Source organism: Salmo salar, chromosome 12 (genome assembly GCF_965601325.2).
Source record: "Salmo salar chromosome 12, fSalSal1, whole genome shotgun sequence".
NCBI classification, from domain to species: domain Eukaryota; kingdom Metazoa; phylum Chordata; class Actinopteri; order Salmoniformes; family Salmonidae; genus Salmo; species Salmo salar.
This window is the reverse complement of record NC_138302.1, coordinates 26475586-26498549: the sequence shown is the minus strand read 5'-3', so window position 1 is coordinate 26498549 and position 22964 is coordinate 26475586. Positions and strand designations below refer to the sequence as shown.

General features: G+C 42.5%; 1 protein-coding gene and 1 pseudogene across 1 annotated transcript in view; one reads left to right on the top strand and one right to left on the bottom strand.

The window, feature by feature from the left end:
• LOC106564602 (BCL11 transcription factor A) overlaps positions 1 to 4109 on the bottom strand; it is a 44769-nt gene extending 40660 nt beyond the window's left edge. The window contains exons 1-2 of the mRNA XM_014130748.3: positions 3716 to 4109; positions 205 to 612 (exon numbers count right to left, since the gene is read on the bottom strand). Of these exons, the coding sequence (XP_013986223.2) occupies positions 205 to 612; positions 3716 to 3770 (463 nt within the window). The 5' untranslated portion in view covers positions 3771 to 4109. The remainder of the gene's footprint in view (positions 1 to 204; positions 613 to 3715) is intronic.
• Positions 4110 to 12423: 8314 nt separating this feature from the next.
• On the top strand, positions 12424 to 12976 carry LOC106564603 (claudin-4-like; annotated as a pseudogene).
• The last annotated feature ends 9988 nt before the right edge of the window (positions 12977 to 22964 follow it).

Genomic DNA, 22964 nt, shown 5'->3' with positions numbered 1-22964 from the left:
GTTCGAGGAATCCCTGTTTATTCCTTCCTGATTCCGGGATTCCTCCAACCTGGATTTCTGGAAACCTTAGGAATTTTGCAACCGTCAACACCCAAACCTTACAGTAAACCTCAGACCCAAACACCTTGCTTGTCGCTTAAGTTCTTTACATCGGCAGTCATATTGTTACGATCGTCATCATCGTCGTCATGGCGACGGCATTACCTGTGATATTCTCCTGCTTGGGGATAATTCCGTGGGTGGGCGTCGATAAACAATCCTCATCATCGTTGCGCGGCGACACCTGAACGGCTACCTCCACGGGGCGTCTCGACGGGTGTTTGTCTCGGCATTTGTTTGAGGAGGGACGGGGCGAGGCGAGGGAAACGGCGGAGGGCGACCGCCTGTGCCCATCGTCTAAAGTTTTGTCCGTGCAGGGGGCGCCGCGGCACTGCCGCCTCTTGTGCTCGATGAAGAGCAGGATGTGGGCAAGAGGGAAGCGGGCGTGGCACTGGCCGCAGGTGAGCAGGTCCTGGTCCCCCTTGAGGAGGATCCTGTTGTCCCCATGCTGGCCCAGCCTGGGGTGGTCCTCGTGCTCCTTGTCTGGGGGGAGAACGGCCGACAGGGGCTCAGCTGGAGAGGAGAGAGAGGAGGGGAGATAGACAGTTATACTTCTATACAGAATACATAACAGGGTTGAAATGAGGACAATGAGATTTCATCCAAGGCAGCTGACAAACTGTGGTGGAGAGTTAGATAATTTATAGACCGTGGACACAAAACACTGATTGAGATCTACACTCAAGTATCATTTTAAGGAAGAGTGAGACACAGTATATAGGTTACTAAAGTGTTGCAAATCTGCATATGCATCTCTTGCTATCGTTTTAACTATTATTATCAGTGTTATTGTCATGATCATTTCCAGTGTTATAATGAATATCACCATAATCTAGAAGGCTCCTGTGGTTTATAGTGATTGCATTTCCAGGTGATGCACTGTCTTAGAAAAGGTATGAGAGACAGATTTGAAAGGGGGGGAAGGAAGGAAAGTAGGGAGGAAGGAAGGAAGGAAGAAGATTTAGACAAGACTACAGCTCTGTTTTTCGATAAGCCTGAAAGTGACACCGTTCAGTCAGCGTGCTGCTTGCTGCCTGAACGATTAAGGCGCTTGACCCTCTTTATTGTGCTGCCAATCTCGCGTTTTTAATGAACCTAACACCTCGGAGAATCAAAAAATAGATTCTAATTTGAGTTCAAGATGATTGGACCCCATTTTCGTTAAAAGTGCTGGGATCTCGTGAACCGAGGTTAGATATTGAGGGGTGTATGTGGAGTAGGTCCCTGAAGTATACAAGCAGTCAAGGAGCATTTTTTTAAAAATAGTTCATCTAGCTACAGTAAACGACATCTCGAGGCCCAACTGGGATGTTAAGATAAAATGTGATGAATTCTCGCCGTCTGTTCTGAATTCTGTTGTTAAATTCTGTGTCGGGTCAGACGAGAAGGAGGCAGGGAGGAGGGGCTGAAGGAATATTTTTCCTTCTTATTTGAGTTTAATTCCTACAGCTTATGCTGTCAGGACATAGCAGTCTGACTGAGGCTCTGTGCGAAAAAGTCTACCTTCAAACCCAAATAATCGAATTTGTTGTATAGGCAACTGGTTACAAAAATAAGTTACAATAAATAAAAAGTATATATTATTCCTCAACATCCAAGTGAGCACCAGAATTTCAGCTGACTGAACTTAATCAAAGAACTACTGAAATTAGGAAACAGGCTATTAAATAGCTATTACCTAATTATAACATGGTAATGATCCCTTATTTCACGTACCCTAGCTGCTATTGCAGGGATTCATACAACGCAGCCTATATGGACAAGGAGGAATCTTACTTGAATGGAAGCTATTTTCAATAGGCCATAACGAGCTATTCAAATACTTCAAACTATGCATGTAAATAACAGAGTATTCAATTTGAATAATTTTACCATGCATTTGCAAGTAAGGCTGTACTCCTACAGGCCTATACGTCTCATTTGTCATATTTGAATGATGAACTAGGTCCCTCGTGAGAATGTGGATATAACTAAGGATTTGGCATTTAGGATACATTTTTGTCATATTTTGACATTTAATTGAAAGAAACTGTGATAGACTAAGATGTTGTTGAAATAGGAGACTAATATATCTCGAAGAGTGAATAGGCATGCAATATGCTCTAGGGTCGAATGTGAGGCTACTTAACTGAAAACAATGCATATCACAGAGGTAGCCTACAGTGGCCTATGGATGTTTGAAATGATGTCACATTTCTTGCAGAAAATAAAACGTTCTCAGCTGGCTATTGTTTTATCCATCTTCGAATGAAACGGAAAATACTGCATATCCATGAAGAAATCTATTCAAATGATTCCTATTTAATTGATTTGGAATACTATGATAGGTCTATTGATAAGATATCACAACGGCATAACAAGGAACACCAAATATACGACCACGAAAAACTGCGCTTGGTCTAGCAGGCAAAGTAGATAAAGCAATAAAGTAGCCTAGATCAAGTTCAAGTTCATCGACGTGTATGTCCACAATCATATTCTGCCCCCTACCGGCGCCGTCCTTAAATATACTACAATTGAAGGCATATGTTACGAGAACCTAATTTGCTTCCTCCGAGAATTGAATGGTAAAAGGGAAACATTGTAGCGATTTACAGAATATGTGGAACAAAATATATATATATTTTTTTTACGGAAAATCATATTATTTAAAATCGTTTCCAAATGATCTATCCCCGGTAACTTAAAAAAAAGAAATTAGCAGTTGAAAACATGCTATTATACACCACGGCATAAACAGCATAAAAGCAATAGCTTATTGAATATACATTTATAACTCATAAATTACTCTAAAACACCACTTCAGTATGCCTGCCCAAATGTAATATGTTATTGCATAAAAGCCTAACCTCCCGTGTCCCCTCTCTGAAATTAACCTCTTCGTTAAATGTAACGTACCGGAGTGTCCAATAGTAGATTTAATAGAACGTCTCCAATTAGTCCAATGCTTATTGTATCCATTCCCATTAACTCATGATGTAAACGATAACAGTGTAATTGGATCACTAGGTTATACGGAGGTGCAGTGGTATTCTTGGATCGTGAACTCTATCCTATATCCCTCGATGTCAAAGCTGGCTAGGTTCCACACACGAGGTCTTCTGTATGGGCTATGAGTATGTAAACACCCTTTCTCCCCATTCAAAAAGAAAACATCTCTCGGAAAAAAATCTACGCTATCAAACAAATAGTAATAACAAAGTGGAATTGCTTATTTGGGGATAAACTTTGCTTCTCGTAGCATATTCCATATCGGAAACTGATATGACTAAATATATATATCCACAGGATACCTTGATAGGCAAAGGTATCCCTCCACTACAGCCTAGATGTCCTTTAATAGCGAAAGAAGCCTGTGTTGTAGCATCGGCACATACATGCAAAATAGAATTATACGTTATTGTTCACCAAATATACAATATTTTCCAAGGTCCAACTTTTTTCGATAGAAAGTTATCCGATTCAATGACAGCGTTCTTTGGCACGCTTTTAAGTTATGTCCACGGGTCCGCGTCATGTCCAGTTGTCTACAAACATTCTCCAAATAAATTGAGAAGAGGCTGTGTGTGTTCTAGTTTGCCAGATTATAGAAGAAGCAATTTTCAATTCTACTTACGCGAAAACTCCCGCTTGCTCAAGTGCTGGGGTTTGCCTTGCTTGCGGCGAGACATGTTGGTAAGTGGTGGCGTTCAGCTTAGTTCACATTGGCAGAGGCGTCCTACAATGTAATAGACTCCAGATAAAATATCTTCATCGATGCGTTTGACATCCCAAAAAAATGAATTATAGATCACATCACGATGACGCGCGGGGTACGGGCTGTGCGGCAGTCTTCATTACTTTTTTGCAGAGACCGAGAGAGGGATATGAGCAAAGCCCCCTGAGCTGCAAGTTCAAGTGCGGACGTGACGTTCCTACGAACTTGAACGTCAGTCGATGGATGGACATAGATATACAACACATGGGCAGGGCAAAGCTGGGGAGTAGGAGGTGGAGATAGAATAACAAAACCAATGGACAGTCATTACGGGATCCGTATATGAAAAAAGAAAGGGACCCCGAAGACGCCAATGGACAGAGAGATCAGGGGGGCCGGGCCAATAGAGAAGGAGAGAGCGAGAGAGAGAGATTGGAAATGAAGGTGAACCTTGGGATACAGCACATCCAAGTGGAAGGATTCTTGGCAACAAATATGGAGAAAATATGGGACCATTGTATATGATCCTAAGAATAAATATGAACCATTACCCTATTACTGCATGGAAAACAACAATTTATAGTGGAGAGGAAAGGATGCGAGTGCACTTTACGGATCGATTTAATTGGATATAATAAAGTAAATAGTCCTATTTAATTAATTTTGGACATCGATCTCCGTGCCTTCGGTAACCAATGGGTTAAAGAAAAGTACGTTACAATGATACAGCACGATAGGCTATAAGCTTTATTAAATAGGCTATATTTAAGAATGTCATATTTTAGCAGTCCATAGGCTACCACCATATTTTAGCAGTCCATAGGCTACCACCATATTTTAGCAGTCCATAGCCTACCACCATATTTTAGCAGTCCATAGGCTACCACCATATTTTAGCAGTCCATAGGCTACCACCATATTTTAGCAGTCCATAGGCTACCACCATATTTTAGCAGTCCATAGCCTACCACCATATTTTAGCAGTTCATAGGCTACCACCATATTTTAGCAGTTCATAGGCTACCACCATATTTTAGCAGTCCATAGGCTACCACCATATTTTAGCAGTCCATAGCCTACCACCATATTTTGTCCACTAAATAATACCCTAATGTTGGTTCTTGCGCAAAAGCACTCCACATCTTGCACTAACGATATCATATTACGACGTCACATTATAGGCCTACATTCCATTTTAAAGGTTAATAAATCCTAAAATAACTAGGCCTATCAAATCATTATCATTATCAAATCATTTAAGTTTATTGGTAGCGGTGTTCCGAAGACTGTCAACACCAACAGGCCTATAACAGGCAGGTTATTTCATCAAGTGGACACTTTTGACATTTTAATTTAATTTCGAAGCATGTCGACATGAGAAAATAGATATTCGTATTGTTTTTGCTATCAGATGATCACTATCACTATCACACTATCACTATTCAATGAAGTAAAATAGCCTACACTAAAATACAGATATACTGTAGGCTACAGTACACCTGTTATTATTCGTTTCTCGTGGACTTGAGTTGTCATGCCATCTTGAAGACAATTCATAGGCTACTACTTCAAAGAAATATATATATATATATATTTCACATACTTCTCTTCATTGTTTTAATGCCCCTTGCATTATTTTTTATTTTTTTAAGTTTAACCTACATTTCCCATATGAACAAAAGTCGACTATAATAAAATAAGAAGCCTAATTAACAAATAGGTTAATTATGTGCTTTTTCCTCATAAGGAAATGTATTTGTGTAGTCTAATCCACATGCGTAAAATGATCGTTGCCCACTGAGATAAAAAAAATATATAGGACATATTTCTGTTCATATGGCCCACTGTTAGTGTAATATAGTGTCATATTTCACACAATGTAAACATGCTAATTAAAATGTTTGATACATCGTAATATAGCCTAAATTACAGGCGAGCCAAACAAACAAAACAGGCTAAAACTGGAGATGTTATCAGCTTCGCAGAAGTTTTTTAGTTTTAGTTTTTGGAAACGAAACTATTTTAATGTAAGCAGTGTGCGCTTTGACAGGCTACTGTTGACAGCTTACTTGCGCTTGGCCTCTGCGTCTTAGGAACCCTGTGGTAGCGTGTAGCCTTCTACTGCACCATCACACGTCTATACAACGGCGCATCCTAGCGGTCCTTTGCTAATACTGCGAAGGAGACATGGTTTGAAGCCCACCCTGCACTTTACATTATCTTCCAGTGGATGATGCTAAAGGATCATAGTATAATCCACATCTGCCTTGCATAGTGCTTGCTCCTGTAGCCTATAGTTTACATTAGACACAGTTCGACACAGTTCAAAGAGCCATTCGACATGGTTCAATTTAAGCTATTTCTTGTGTGCTTTGTACAAATAATTGTATTATTAATGAATTGTTATTATCAATTCGGTCTTCTCATTGGAACCCGTTTTACTTCTATGTGCATAAATGAACAGCAGTTGCCTGGATTTTAAACTAAGGGAGATCAAACTAGGGGAGGTTCTCAAATGGAAAGAAGTCCTTCCTCTCCCTGAAACGGATTAGTGGTCCAGGGTCGAGTAGTGGAGGATAGTGTCAATTCGTTTGTAGGTGAACAGAGGTCTTATGCACAAGAATATCCTCCTGTTGGCTAGTGCAAAAGTGTTTTAAAATCTGCCACCCATTTGAATCAGCTGTTGTTTTCTTAGAGGAGAAAATAATGCACACATTTAAAAATATACTCTTCTTATCCTTTCCTTTATGAAATGTCTTGCACGACGAGATGAATTATACCCGAACAAAAATATAAACGCAACATATAAAGTGTTGGTCCCATGTTTCATGAGCTGAAATAAAAACTACCTCATCCCCATACTATATTTATTTATTTATCTTGCTCCTTTGTACCCCAGTATCTCTACTTGCACTTTCATCTTCTGCACATCTACCATTCCAGTGTTTAATTGCTATATTGTAGTTACTTCGCCACCATGGCCTATTTATTGCTTTAACTCCCTTATCTTACCTCATTTGCACTCACTGTATATAGACTTTTATTTTTATTTTTTCTACTGTAGTGTTGTTGTATGTGTCGAACTGCTATGCTTTATCTTAGCCAGGTCGCAGTTGCAAATGAGAACTTGTTCTCAACTAGCCTACCTGGTTAAATAAAGGTGAAATAAAAAAAAATTAAAACACAAGTATTCACACCGCTGAGTCAATACATGTTAGAATTCCCTTTGGCAGTGATTACAGCTGTGAGTCATTCTGGGTAAGTCGCTTAAAGCTTTCCACACCTGGATTATACAATATTTGCACATAATTATTTAAAAAATTTGTCAAGCTCTGTCAAGTTGGATGTTGATCGTTGATCTTGCCATAGATTTTCAAGCCGATTTAAGTCAAAACTGTAGCTAGGTCACTCAGGAACATTCAATGTTGTCTTGGTAAGCAATATATTTGGCCTTGTGTTGAAGGTTATTGTCCTCCTGAAAGGTAAATTTGTCTCCCAGTGTCTGTTGGAAACAGACTGAACTAGCTTTTCCTCTAGCACTTTGCCTGTGCTTAGTTACATTCCATTTATTTTTATGCCTTGTGTTGAAGGTTATTGTCCTCATGAAAGGTAAATTTGTCTCCCAGTGTCTGTTGGAAACAGACTGAATCAGCTTTTCCTCTAGCACTTTGCCTGTGCTTAGTTACATTCCATTTATTTTTATCCTAAACAACTCCCTAGTCCTTGCCAATGACAAGCATTCCCATAACATGATGCAGCCATCACCATGCTTGAAAATATGAAGAGTGGTACTCAGGACATGAAGTTAATTTCTTAGCCAATGTTTTGCAGTTTTACTTTAGTACATTATTGCAAATAGGATGCACGTTTTGGAATATTTTTTATTCTGTACAGGCTTCCTTCTTTTCAGAATTAGATGTTCATCGATGTTTGTTCCAAACTTCACATTTTGATGTGTTAAGGTTACATTTAGGCATTAACTCTGCATATTTAAGGTTAGGGTTACATTTTGGCATTAACTCCGAATTCGAAAAGTTTGGCACTAACTCTGAATGGTTAAGGTAATGGTTAAGGTTTAGGATAGGCTTAAAACAAAAATAATACAATAAAATCATTCTATCACTGGACTTGATCATGCAACCTTTCAAATCAAAGGCAGATGCTTGCACCCATCCACCATCTCTTTTCCACACACCACAACAAAACCAAAACCTACTTGAAGGTAACAGCACTCACTGTTACCCCTAGTTGCTGGGTTCCAAGTCATCTCCCAACGTCCTCAGACATGGATGGACATCGAATTCTGACTTGTATCACAAGTGACCTGCCTGCATCCTCAGTTTTCTCTTATCACAGCCATTAAACTCTGTAACTGTTTGAAAGTCACCATTGACCTCATGGTGAAATTCCTGAGAGGTTTCCTTCCTCTCCGGCAACTGTGTTAGGAAGGACATCTGTATCTTTGTAGTGACTGGGGGTATTGACACACCATCCAAAGTGTAATTAATAACTTCACCATGCTCAAAGGGATATTCAATGTCTTCTTTTTTTAATCCATCTAGCAATAGGTGACCTTCTTTGCGAAGCATTGGAAAACCTCCCTGGTCTTTGTGATTGAATCTGTGTTTGCAATTCACTGCTCGACTGAGGGACCTTACAAGCAATTGTCTGTGTGGGGTACAGAGATGAGGTAGTCATTCAAAAAAGTCTGCTTTCCAACAGACACTGGGAGACAAATTCACCTTTCAGCAGGACAATAATCTAAAACACAAGGCGAAATATACACTGGTGTTGCTTACCAAGTTGACATTGAATGTTCTTGAGTGGCCTAGGTACAGTTTTGACTTAAATCGACTTGAAAATCTATGGCAAGACTTGAAAATGCTTGTCTATCACTGATCAACAACCAACTTGACAGAGCTTGAAGAATTTAAAAAATAATAATGTGCAAATATTGTACAAATCCAGGTTTTTTGTGTGTAGATGGGTGAGAAAGAAATACATCTATTTAGCCAATTTAGAATTCAGGCTGTAACACAACAAAATGTGGAATAATTCAAGGGTTATGAATGCTTTCTGAAGGCAATGAGCATTGGTACGTGCATTTTTGTCTCTGACTGTCTGTCCGTCTGAGTGTCTGCTCCTCTCTCGTCTATCCCCGCCGGTGTGCCTGCCCGTTCTTCAGTCTAAGCCCGTGTCACAGCGAGCCAGGAATGATGGATGACAATTGAGCCAGACACGGAGTGAACAAGATAAGATTGCATTGTACAGCTGAAAAATCTATAGTGAATAGAGACTAAAACAAGACCTACGTCCCACTGGTATGGCAGGCTGCCAGGTCCAATCCGTCAGCCCCCCTCCATCACCACTAACACCTGTCCCAGGGGGTGGCATGCTGCTCACATGGGGGAGAGGAGTCACCTAGCTGGGGGTTTCCTTCTTAGGACAGTTGGAGGAGGAATAAAACCGATATGGAAAAAGTAGTCGGTGGACCACACTAAGTAAAATATGTGTTCGAAAAAAATAAGGGTTTTGTTTAATACAATAATAACATTCTTCATTGAACTTCCAGTCTTTCTCTATTCACAAGTCTTCAGGTCTTTAAAAAAAAGCTTTCCTCTGGGTCCTCTAACAGACTCGCAGAAGACCATGGCTGGGTTTCAATTCAGCCAGATGTTCTCTCCCCCCTGCACTCGTTCTCTCCCTGTCTCGCTGTCAGGACTGATGGAACTGGATAGGGGAAAGCAATGTGGCGGAACCTAGGTGGAGCTGTTTCTTTTACCTATACAGTAACATGCAGACCCATAAAAAAGGAGTGAACAAGGTCAGAGAAGGAGGAACATCTAGCTGGAATGAAACACAGCCAACTTGGCTTGGGTCTGGGGCAGTGGACCCTCTCCCCATAAACTAGAATAGAGTGTTACCACCCACCACAGAAGTATTGCTCTCTCTCTCTTCCCTAAATGGTTTTACAATAACAGCAGTGGAATGGGACTTTAACGACTCGTTTTATGCCCTGATTAATATGGTGGCAGAGAGATTTGTCATTAGTGTGCTGAACTGGGCTGTGGTTCTGACTGCTAACGAGGAGAAGGGGAGTGTCCTATGCTCCTTCGGGTTGAGAAAATCTCTTTCAAGCCTAAAAATATAGCCTGGTCCGCGATCTGTTTGCGCTGCCTTGCCTCAATGACCATGGGAGTTGGCAAGATAGCACAAACAGGTCTGGGACCACAGGATGTAAAAACATAGTTGGCAGGGAGGAAATAATAATAATAATAATTAGGTGGGCGAATACATTTGTTGTATTTTACACATGTACAAGATTGTATTATATACATTTGTTGTATTTTACACGTGTACAAGAGTGTATTATATACATGTGTCAATTGGAAATGTGTTTTTTACATATCCAAACTCCCCCTGAGACACCCTCAGAGACTGGGGGATAGAGTGACATAGTCAGACAGATAATTATAGTGGAATTATAGCGGTGTATAGTAGTGGTACATTGTTGTAATGCTAATATAACAACTAGTAGTCTGTCAATTATGACATTATTTAAATACAAACTATACTATTGTGAGATGAAATTGCAATTCCATTCTATCAGTTCCATAGTTGCATATGATATACAATATTGGGTCATTAGGTATTGGCCTACTGTATCTCATATTGATCTATCTGGGGTTTGTGGACCGGAGCCAATTTACCGGAGAGTTTCTGTCTTGCAGTCTCTGCTCTATCTGACCCGTGACTCAGTGTGCATCGAACATGGAGCCAGAGAGGGATGGAGAGATAGATGGAGAGAGATGAAGTAGGAGGAAAAGAAAGAGGACATTTTAAAGAAGAGCATACAAATCAGTGCATTGGAAATTAGTTCTACAACATTTCCATTGATCATCTGATGCTTGTTTTACATTTCTGAAATGATCAACCTTGCAATGTTACTCAGATGTAATCCTGCTTGTACAAGAGAGAGTGGTACTTACATTGTCAACCAGTAGGTGGCAGTGTGAGATACTGCATCATGAATACCAGGTACCCCATGAGACTACCTGGTTCACTCAGAATGCACTCAGATAAGCACATAATGTTGAGCTGAGGGAGGTTTCCACTCTAGATAGAATACATTGAGATAACTACATAATGTTGAGCTGAGGGAGGTTTCCACTCTAGATAGAATACATTGAGATAACTACATAATGTTGAGCTGAGGGAGGTTTCCACTCTAGATAGAATACATTGAGATAACTACATAATGTTGAGCTGAGGGTGGTTTCCACTCTAGATAGAATACATTGAGATAACTACATAATGTTGAGCTGAGGGAGGTTTCCACTCTAGATAGAATACATTGAGATAACTGCATAATGTTGAGCTGAGGGAGGTTTCCACTCTAGATAGAATACATTGAGATAACTACATAATGTTGAGCTGAGGGAGGTTTCCACTCTAGATAGAATACATTGAGATAACTACATAATGTTGAGCTGAGGGAGGTCTCCACTCTAGATAGAATACATTGAGATAACTGCATAATGTTGAGCTGAGGGAGGTCTCCAGAGTTTACACTGTAAGTGAGCTATGGAATCAGACTTTGAATATCAAACATGGAAGTGTTTATACAGCTAATACTGATGTAGGATATCCATCAATATTATAGCATTATGGTAAATATGGGATCGAGGGACCAGCTTTCTAATTGGTTCCCCAAATGTCGAGGGAGAGACAGAGACAGAGAGAGACAGAGAGTGAGAGAGAGAGAGAGAGAGAGACAGAGAGAAACAGAGAGAGACAGAAAGAGAGAGCGAGAGACAGAACGAGAGAGAGAGAGAGAGAGAGAGAGACGGTGAATGTGTGCGACCGACAATGTGCCGCTAGGAGAAGGATTGAACGGTTGTGTGTGCATGTGTGTGCATCCGTGAGTGTGCCTGTGTGTGACAGATTTAAGAGTAATTCTGAAGGGGACAGCAGCAGCAGCAGGGCTGAAGGGCTGAAGGTCCTGGCCTTAGTGAATTATTGACACCATAGAACGCTCAGCTTTGTGCGGGGCTCAGTATACATGTCACTTCCTGTTGCCAAAACACACCTCATAATGTAATGGAGGTATAGGCTTTGAAATCTGTCTGTCTGTCTGTCTGTCTGTCTGTCTGTCTGTCTGTCTGTCTGTCTGTCTGTCTGTCTGTCTGTCTGTCTGTCTGTCTGTCTGTCTGTCTGTCTGTCTGTCTGTCTGTCTGTCTGTCTGTCTGTCTGTCTGTCTGTCTGTCTGTCTGTCTGTCTGTCTGTCTGTCTGTCTGTCTGTCTGTCTGTCTGTCTGTGTGCATGGGGTGTGTGCGTGTTCATGTGTGTGGGATGTGTTTAAGTTAGGAGAGTAATCTGGTCATATGAGATACCTTTGGAAACGAGTTTCACTTGAGAGAAAGAGAGATACAGAGAGACAGAAAGATGACAAAACTCCTGCCCTTTCTGTCCCTTTTTCACAGTAACCCTGTTTTCAGAGCCGTAGAGGAAGTTTGTTCTTCATTGACAACCTCTCCACCGTACAGGCTATACTCTCTCCCCTCTGTCTCTCAATCACTCCCTCCATCAGCTCAATCCGTCCAGACTGCCAGGGCTCCATCAGGTGAATGTCAGCTGGGCTACAGATGCTGGGCGTGGCCCTGGCGATCATCGGCTGGCTGGGAAGTATCATCATCTGTACTCTGCCCATGTGGAAGGCAACAGCCATCTCACACCAAACTCTCACCGCTCAGGTTATCTGACATGGTTTATGGTGCATGGGCCAGAGGCCAGAGGCAGTGTAAGGTCTACGACTCCCTCCTGGCCTTGCTCCAGGACCTGCAGACCGCCAGGGCTCTGACCATCATCGCAATCATCGCCGGAGTGTTCGCCGTCCTGTTGGGCATCGCCGGGGGGAAGTGTATCAACTTAGTGGATGACGAGAGCTCCAAGACCAAGGTATCCAACGCTAGTGGGGTCGTCTTCCTCATCACTGCCCTCCTGGTCTTAGTCCCTGTCTGCTGGTCAACCAACACCATCATCCAAGACCAAGACTCCTACAACCCCCTTTCAGGCTACCAAAGGGAGCTGGGAGCCCCGCTCTACACCGGCTTGGGCCCCAATTGGTATTTTGAGGGTTCAATCATAATGATTACGTCGAGGCAGATGCCCCAGGGATAGAGTGGCCCACACTCATTGAATATGGCGCTTTTAAATGTTAGAGCAATCCTTAGTAAAGCCTTTCTCGTGAATGACCTCATTATGAACTATGATAAAATCATTGTGTAGGGTGATTTTAATATTCATGTTAACAAAAAGACTGTCTCCAAGGCCATTGAATTTATGAATCTTTTGAGCTCTATGGACTTTATCCAACATTATCCAACATGGCTATCCGTGGCTATACTCTGGACCTGGTTATTACCAAGGGGATTTCTATTGACATATCCTCTATTGTTGATGTTGCTTTATCTGATCCCCACAGTGTATTTTTGACTACCTTGTTGCTCATAGCACAGGGTAATACTGAACAGAAGTGGAGAATGTCAAAGTTGCAGGTCCATTGTGATATTCTAAGAGAGCAACTTGGCATACACAGTGCATTCGGAAAGTATTCAGACCCCTTGACTTTTCCCACATTTTCCCAAATACAGGTGTGCCAAGCTTGTAGGGTCATACCCAAGAGGACTCCAAACTTTAATCGCTGCCAAAGTTGCTTCAACAAAGTACGGAGTAAAGGGTCTGAATACTTATGTAAATGTGATATTTCAGTGTTTTATTTTTTAGAAATGTGCAAAAATTTCTGAAAACCTGTTTTTGCTTTGTCATTATGGGGTATTGTGTGTAGATTGATTAGGGAAAAAACGATTTAATCCATGTTAGAATAAGGCTGTAATGTAGCAAAATGCAAATGTTTTAATTTTTAATTTCACCTTTATTTAACCAGGTAGGCCAGTTGAGGACAAGTGCTCATTTACAACTGCGACCTGGCCAAGATAAAGCAAAGCAGTGAGACACAAACAACAACACAGTGTTACACATGGAACAAACAAATATACAGTCAATAACACAATAGAAAAGTCTATATACAGTGTGTGCAATTGAGGTAAGATAAGGGAGGTAAGGCAATAAATAGGCCATAGTGGGGAAATAATTACAATTTAGCAATTAAACACTGGAGTGATAGATGTGCAGAAGATGAATGTGCAAGTAGAGATACTGGGGTATGGGTAACAGTATGGGGATGAGGTAGTTGGATGGGCTATTTACAGATGGTCTATGTACAAGTGCAGTGATCAGTGAGCTGCTCTGACAGCTGGTGCTTAAAGATAGAGATGGAGATGAGTCTCCAGCTTCAGAGATCTTTGCAATTCGTTCCAGTCATTGGCAGCAGAGAACTGGAAGGAAAGGCAGCCAAAGGAGGAATTGGCTTTGGGGGTGACTAGTGAAATATACCTGCTGGAGCGCGTGCAATGAGTGGGTGCTGCTATGGTGACCAGTGAGCTAAGATAAAGCGACGCTTTAGCTAGCAAAGACGACCTGGAGCCAGTGGGTTTGGCGACGAATATGAAGTGAGGGCCAGCCAACGAGAGCATACAAGTGGTGAGTAGAATATGGGGCTTTGGTGACAAAACGGATGGCCCTGTGATAGACTGCATCCAATTTGTTGAGTAGAGTGTTGGAGGCTATTTTGTAAATTACATCGCCAAAGTCAAGGATTGGTAGGATAGTCAGCTTCACGAGGGTATGTTTGGCAGCATGAATGAAGGATGCTTTGTTGCAAAATAGGAAGCTGATTCTAGATTTAATTTTGGATTGGAGATACTTAATGTGAGTCTGGAAGGAGAGTTTACAGTTTAACTTGACACCTAGGTATTTGTAGTTGTCCACATAGTCAGAACCGTCCAGAGTAGTGATGCTGGATGGGCGGGCAGGTGCGGGCAGCGATCGGTTGAAGAGCATGCATTTAGTTTTACTTGCAGGAGAGTTGTATGGCATTTAAGCTCGTCTGGAGGTTAGTTAACACAGTGTCCAAAGAAGGGCCAGAAGTAGACAGAATGTTGTTGTCTGTGGAGCGGTGGATCAGAGAATCAGCAAGAGTGACATCATTGATGTATCTAGAGAAAAGAGTCGGCCTGAGAATTGAACCCTGTGGCACCCCCATAGAGACTGCCAGAGGTCCGGACAACAGGCCCTCCGATTTGACACACTGAACTCTGTCTGAGAAGTAGTTGGTGAACCAGGCAAGGCAGTCATTTCAGAAACCAAGGCTGTTGAGTCTGCCGATAAGAATGTGGTGATTGACAGAGTCGAAAGCCTTGGCCAGGTCGATGAGTACTGCTGCACAGTAGTCTCTTATCGATGGCAGTTATGATATCGTTTAGGACCTTGAGCGTGGCTGAGGTGCATCCATGACCAGCTCGAAAACCAGATTGCATAGCGGAGAAGGTACGGTGGGATTCGAAATGGTCGGTGATCTGTTTGTTAACTTGGCTTTCGAAGACCTAAGAAAGGCAGGGTAGGATAGATTTAGTTCTGTAACAGTTTGGATCTAGAGTGTCTCGGGGATGACCGCGGCAGCTTTCCAATCTTTGGGGATCTCAGACGATACGAAAGAGAGATTGAAAAGGCTAGTAATAGGGGTTGCAACAATTGCGGCGGATCATTTTAGAAAGAGAGGGTCCAGATTGTCTAGTCCAGCTGATTTGTAGGGGCCCAGATTTTGCAGCTCTTTCAGAACATCAGCTATCTGGATTTGGGTGAAGGAGAAATGGGGGAGGCTTTGGCAAGTTGCTGTGGGGGGTGCAGGGCCGTTGACCAGGGTTGGGGTAGCCAGGTGGAAAGCATAGCCAGTCGTAGAAAAATGCTTATTGAAAGTATTTCCTAGCCTAAGTGCAGTGGGCAGCTGGAGGAGGTGCTCTTTTTCTCCATGGACTTTACAGTGTCCCAGGACTTTTTGGAGTTTGTGCTACAGGATGCAAATTTCTGTTTGAAAAAGCTAGCCTTTGCTTTCCTAACTGCCTGTGTATATTGGTTCCTAACTTCCCTGAAAAGTTGCATATCACGGGGGCTATTCAATGCTAATGCAGTACGCCACAGGATGTTTTTGTGCTGGTCTAGGGCAGTCAGGTCTGGAGTGAACCAAGGGCTATAACTTTTCCTGGTTCTAAATTTTTGGAATGGGGCATGCTTATTTAAGATAGTCAGGAAAGCACTTTTAAAGAATAACCAGGCATCTTCTACTGACGGAATGAGGTCAGTATCCTTCCAGAATACCCGGGACAGGTCGATTAGAAAGGTCTGCTCGCTGAAGTGTTTTAGGGAGCATTTGACAGTGATGAGGGGTGGTCGTTTGACCGCAGACCCATTACGGACGCAGGCAATGAGGCAGTGATCGCTGAGATCCTGGTTGAAGACAGCAGAGGTTTATTTGGAGGGCAGGTTGGTCAGGATGATATCTATGAGCGTGCCCGTGTTTACGGATTTGGGGTTGTACCTGGTAGGTTCATTGATAATTTGTGTGAGATTGAGGGCATCTAACTTAGATTGTAGGACTGCCGGGGTGTTAATTAAGCATGTCCCAGTTTAGGTCACCTAACAGTACGAGCTCTGAAGATAGATGGGGGGCAATCAATTCACATATGGTGTCCAGGGCACAGCTGGGGCAGAAGGTGGTCTATAGCAAGCGGCAACGGTGAGAGACTTGTTTCTGGAAAGGTAGATTTTTAAGTAGAAGCTCAAATTGTTTGGGCACAGACCTGGATAGTATGACAGAACTCTGCAGGCTATCTCTGCAGTAGATTGCAACTCAGCCCCCTATCTTGTCGGAAAATGTTATAGTTAGGGATGGAAATTTCAGGATTTTTGGTGGCCTTCCAAAACCAGGATTCAGACACGGCTAGGACATCTGGGTTGGCAGAGTGTGCTAAAGCAGTGAATAAAACAAACTTAGGGAAGAGGCTTCCAATATTAACATGCATGAAACCAAGGCTTTTACGGTTACAGAAGTCAACAAATGAGAGCGCCTGGGGAATGGGAGTGGAGCTAGGCGCTTCAGGGCCTGGATTAAATGCGGAAATGTGGAAACAGTGAACGGACCTAAATACTTTCCAAATGCACTGTATAACTAGGCAATAAAAAATGCCATACTGACAAATTTTTCTAACTTGATCACTAATAATCAGAATAATTTCAGTCTTCTTTTCGACCATTGATGGCTTGATAAATCCTACCTTCGCATGCAGTGCTTTATTTGTAAATCGATAGGTCCCAGAACACATAGTGAGCGCGGGGGTGGGGGGGGTATCCGGGGAGCTCTGAGGTCCCAGAACACATTGAGAAAAAAAGTGTCAAACACAACGTAGCAGCGCAGCAAACAGAGTGAAGAGCCAAGTAGCCTACTGTCTATGGTGGTGAAACAGACAGCACTCTCCAAAGTGCTTATTAATTCAAGGCATTTTAGATGTCACTGCAGTATGCCCACATACTTGAGTATAGCTGCGGGGCTTACACAAGTCCGAATTTCTAGACATCAATGTACAGCAATTTTTAGACGTCGCTGCAGAACACACGCCGTCTGCATATGCACACATACACAGCAGCGGGGCTTACAAGATCCACATTTCATATCATTTTCAAGACATCAACGTAGCAGTAGAACAAATATCACAATATCGGAAGATAACTTCAAATAAAATAAATCAATGTAGGCTACAGAAGAACACACATATAAGAATAGGCCTCCTGCCTACGATATAATATGAAGCACATATTCAGATTAACTTCACAGTGCAGAACAAGTTTGTAAAAGAACCTCCCACAATGACTCTCCACATATCAATTTTATTTAACTCCTGACAATCAATTTCTTGCTCAAAGCCGTGGGCGGGGTTGTGGCTGTGACGTTTAGCCTCCTTCTAAAGCTGTTCGGAAGATGCTGGCTGTAGTGTCTATTTTTAGCATTTTGAGTGTTAACTATAACCTGTGTGTCCTCTTTAGCCTTGTCTACAATGCTTGCTGCCACCAAATGCGCCTTGGTTCCCGAAATGTTCAAAAAGCTTTTATCTGAGGGCTCTTTGTTTTTGTTTTTGTTTTTGTTTTACGTCTGAGACAGAGGATGTTACTGTACATTCCACCCATTCTTTTGCAAGTTTAATCCCAACTTTTTTTCATGTTGTACAGCCCAGCTTTGAATTCTACATGACAAGCCAGGGGTTATACGTTTGCTTGTTCTTGAACTGGAAATTGCACCTGCTCGGAACACTTTGTCGGTGGATGCACTCACTCCTCTCCTCTGGCACTGACAGTTCTCTGGCTTCTTCTGCATTTGATTCACCATCTTTCTCGGGATTTTTTGGACTTAAAAAATGTCAAACTCGATTGCCTTTTCTTATCCATTTTTTATTTGGCTTTCCCACATTTCAAATTCAGTAGGGAGACGACTAGCCTAGGCTACGTGAAGTGATTACGTAGGGACCGCTTAACTAGTTGACCACCACTACCAAGACCTGTGTCAGCCCTCCCCATAAAATCTATGTAAAAATTAGAGAGCAGGTCTAGAATCTGTGGGGCAGGATAGGATGATTACACAGAAGGATCACCGCGCTTTTACATGAAGGTCTTTCTGGGGGGTGGGAGCAATAACGAGGATGCAACTTGATTGAACGCTGATCACTTTTATTCGAATGTTTACAGTGCGAACAGTGAAACAATTAATAAATAATCGCGCGTGAGGTGCTAGAGTTGGGCAAATAGGTGGCGGAATGAACACAGTCATATCAAGATGTAGAATTAATATTTTTACCTTTATTTAACTAGGCAAGTCAGTTAAGAACAAATTCTTATTTTCAATGATGGCCTAGGAATAGTAGGTTAACTGCCTTGTTCAGGAGCAGAAGGACAGATCTTTATCTTGGCAGCTCAGGGATTTGACCTTGCAACCTTTTGGTTACTAGTCCAACATTCTAACCACTAGGCTACCCTGCCGCACTGCCTGCATGCAAACTTTCCTCCACATCTAAATGTGATGAGTTTGTGGCATATTTCAGTGATAAGATGGCAAACAGTAGGCTGGGTATCAGTCAAGCAAGACCAGATGAGAAGTTTGATGATATGTGTCCTAGGCTACCACGCAAAGGCACTATGGATTTATTTTCCCTGGTTGACACAGACATGCTCAGGAAAGTGATATCACAACTTAATGTCTTCTACCTGTCTTCTCGATGCTATCCCCACCACTTTCTTCAAAACTGTTTTTAATTTCATATCTGAAGAAGTGTAAGCTATTGTAAATCACTCCCTGTTCACAGGCACTTTCCCCACTGCACTAAATAAAGCTATTATGAAACCCCTTCTGAAGAAAAGTAATCTAGATTCTTCAGCTCTTAGCAATTTTCAGCCAATTACCAACCTTCCATTGTTAAGTAAAACTCTGGAGAAATTGGTTTTCAAACAGCTAAAACATTTTTTATTTCCAACTGTATTTAAAAAAAACTTCCAATCTGGTTTTGGTGCTCACCACAATACAGAGACATTGGTAAATTGTCTTAGAGCCAACACAGATGCCAAACATCTCTCTGTCCTTGTACTCTTGGATTTAAAGTGGAACTGACAGCATTTTAGCAACATGAAATCGTGTTAAAATCTTTTCATATACAACCCCAGGAAAAATATCACCCTTTTAAAAAAAAATTACGTTTCCATAAATTCTGAGAATGTTTGGGAATTACATATACTAAGGCATTTGTGAAAATTCAATAGCAATACAGAGTGGGAAAGCGGCCGAGGGTTTTGACAATTAACAGGCACTGCAATAAATATACTTAATAAAAACCTCTGTCTCGTCCAAGACCGGAGTCTACAAATCAAATAAAAATGTATTCGTCACATGCGCTGAATACAACAAGTGTAGACCTTAACGTGAAATGCTTACTTACCAACAGTGCAGTTCAAGAAGAGTTAAGAAAATATATACCAAATAAACGAAAGTAAAAAATATTAAAAAGTAACACAATAAAATAACATTAACGAGGCTATATAAAGGGGGTTCCAGTACCGAATCAGTGTGCGGGGGTACAGGTAAGTTGAGGTAATTTGTACATGGAGGTAGGGGTGAAGTGACTATGTACAGATAATAAACAGAGAGTAGCAGCAGTGTACAAAACAAATGGAGGGGGGGGGGGGGGGGTGTCAATGTAAGTAGTCCGGTGACCATTTTATTAATTGTTCAGCAGTCTTATGGCTTAGGGGTAGAAGCTGTTAAGGAGCTTTTTTAGTCCTAGACTTGATGCTCTGGTACCACTTGCTGCGCGGTAGCAGATAAAACAGTCTATGACTTGAGTGACTGGAGTCTCTGACAATTTTATGGGCTCTGACACCGACTATTATATAGGTCCAGGATGGCAAGAAGCTTGGGCCCAGTGATATACTGGGCTGTATTCACTAACCTCTATAGCACCTTACCATCAGATGCCGAGCAGTTGCCATACCAGGCGGTGGTGCAGCCGGTCAGGATGCTCTCGATGGTGCAGCTGTAGATCTTTTTGAGGATCTGGGGACCAGGCGGTGCGCTACTATATAGCCAATCAGAGCTACAGTAGGCCTTTATACAAACAAGCCATATGCCACACAGGCCTGTTGCAACAACACAACTTAGATAAATACAACACACTCGCCAAAAGCCACAAAATATATCTGAATGGATTTCTTCTGCAAATACAGTGCATTCGGAAAGTGTTCAGACCCCTTGACTTTTTCCACATTGTGTTACGTTACAACCATATTCTAAAATTGATTAAATAGTTTTCCCCCCATCAATCTACAGTACACACAATACCCCATAATGACAAAGTGAAAACAGGTTAAAAAAAAACCCGGGAAATAACACATTAGTACATAAATATTCAGACCCTTTACTCAGTACATTGTTAAAGCACCTTTGACAGCGATTACAGCTTCAAGTCTTCTTGGGTATAACGCTACAAGCTTGGCACATCTGTATTTGAAGAGTTTCTACCATTCTTCTCTGCAGCTCCTCTCAAGCTCTGTCACGGTTGGATGGGGAGGGTTGCTGCACAGCTATTTTCAGGTCTCTCCAGAGATGTTTGATAGGCTCAATTATGGGTTCTGGCTGGGCCACTCAAGGACATTCAGAGACTTGTACTGAAGCCACTGTCTTGGCTGTGTGCTTAGGATTGTTGTCCTGTTGTAAGGTGAACCCTGTCCCCAGTCTGAGGTCCTGAGAGCTCTGGAACAGGTTTTCATCAAGGATCTCTCTGTACTTTGCTCTGTTCATCTTTCCCTCAATCCTGACTATTTTCCCAGTCCCTGTCGCTGAAAAACATCCCCACAGCATGATGCTGCCACCACCATGCTTCACCATAGGGATGGTGCCAGGTTTCCTCCAGACTTGACTCTTGGCATTCACGCCAAACAGGTCCATCTTGGTTTCATCAAACCAGAGAATCTTGTTTCTCTGCTTCTCTGGAACAGAAAACATTGGTCCGTTGAAAACTGAGATCACCCTGATGTCTTCATTAACACAGGAACCTACAACTCAGCACACACACACGCACGCACGCGCGCGCGCGCGCACGCACACACACACACACACACACACACACACACACACACACACACACACACACACACACACACACACACACACACACATCTCCCTCCCTCAAGTCAATTCAGTCAATTCATTCAGCAGAAGAACTGAACCTCTGATTCAAGAATTTTAAAAGGACATTGATTTTCAATTATAATTTTCAATTCTGGAAACGGAATTTCAATTAACCTCCTGAGTTGACAGAATTTGATCAATGCAAGTGTGTTTACATACACTAGCGTCGCTCCCAATTGTATTGGGTTGCACAAAAACTGTCCGCAGGAAGCCAGATGTTAAGTAGAATTCCATTTCATCTTACTGTGCCGGTGGGCAGGACGGTTGGTCATTATGACTGGGGAATTTGTGACAAAATACACTATATATACAAAGTATGTGGACACCCCTTCAAGTGGATTCGGTATTTCAGCCACACCTGTTGCTGACATTGTAATAGAATCGAGCACACAGCCATGCAATCTTCATTGACAGATATTAACATTTTACATTTTACATTTAAGTCATTTAGCAGACGCTCTTATCCAAAGCGACTTACAAATTGGTGCATTCACCTTATAATATCCAGTGGAACAACCACTTTACAATAGTGCATCTAAATCTTTTAAGGGGGGGGGGGGGGGGGGTTAGAAGGATTACTTTATCCTATCCCAGGTATTCCTTAAAGAGGTGGGGTTTCAGGTGTCTCCGGAAGGTGGTGATTGACTCCGCTGTCCTGGCGTCGTGAGGGAGCTTGTTCCACCATTGGGGTGCCAGAGCAGCGAACAGTTTTGACTGGGCTGAGCGGGAACTGTGCTTCCTCAGAGGTAGGGAGACGAGCAGGCCAGAGGTGGATGAACGCAGTGCCCTTGTTTGGGTGTAGGGCCTGATCAGAGCCTGAAGGTACGGAGGTGCCGTTCCCCTCACAGCTCCGTAGGCAAGCACCATGGTCTTGTAGCGGATGCGAGCTTCAACTGGAAGCCAGCGGAGAGAGCGGAGGAGCGGGGTGACGTGAGAGAACTTGGGAAGGTTGAACACCAGACGGGCTGCGGCGTTCTGGATGAGTTGTAGGGGTTTAATGTCACAGGCAGGGAGCCCAACCAACAGCGAGTTGCAGTAATCCAGACGGGAGATGACAAGTGCCTGGATTAGGACCTGTGTGAGGCAGGGTCGTACTCTGCGAATGTTGTAGAGCATGAACCTACAGGATCGGGTCACCGCCTTGATGTTAGTAGAGAACGACAGGGTGTTGTCCAGGGTCACGCCGAGGCTCTTAGTACTCTGGGAGGAGGACACAAGGGAGTTGTCAACCGTGATGGCGAGATCATGGAACGGGCAGTCCTTCCCCGGGAGGAAGAGCAGCTCCGTCTTGCTGAGGTTCAGCTTGAGGTGGTGATCCGTCATCCACACTGATATGTCTGCCAGACATGCAGAGATGCGATTCGCCACCTGGTTGTCAGAAGGGGGAAAGGAGAAGATTAATTGTGTGTCGTCTGCATAGCAATGATAGGAGAGACCATGTGAGGATATGACAGAGCCAAGTGACTTGGTGTATAGCGTGAATAG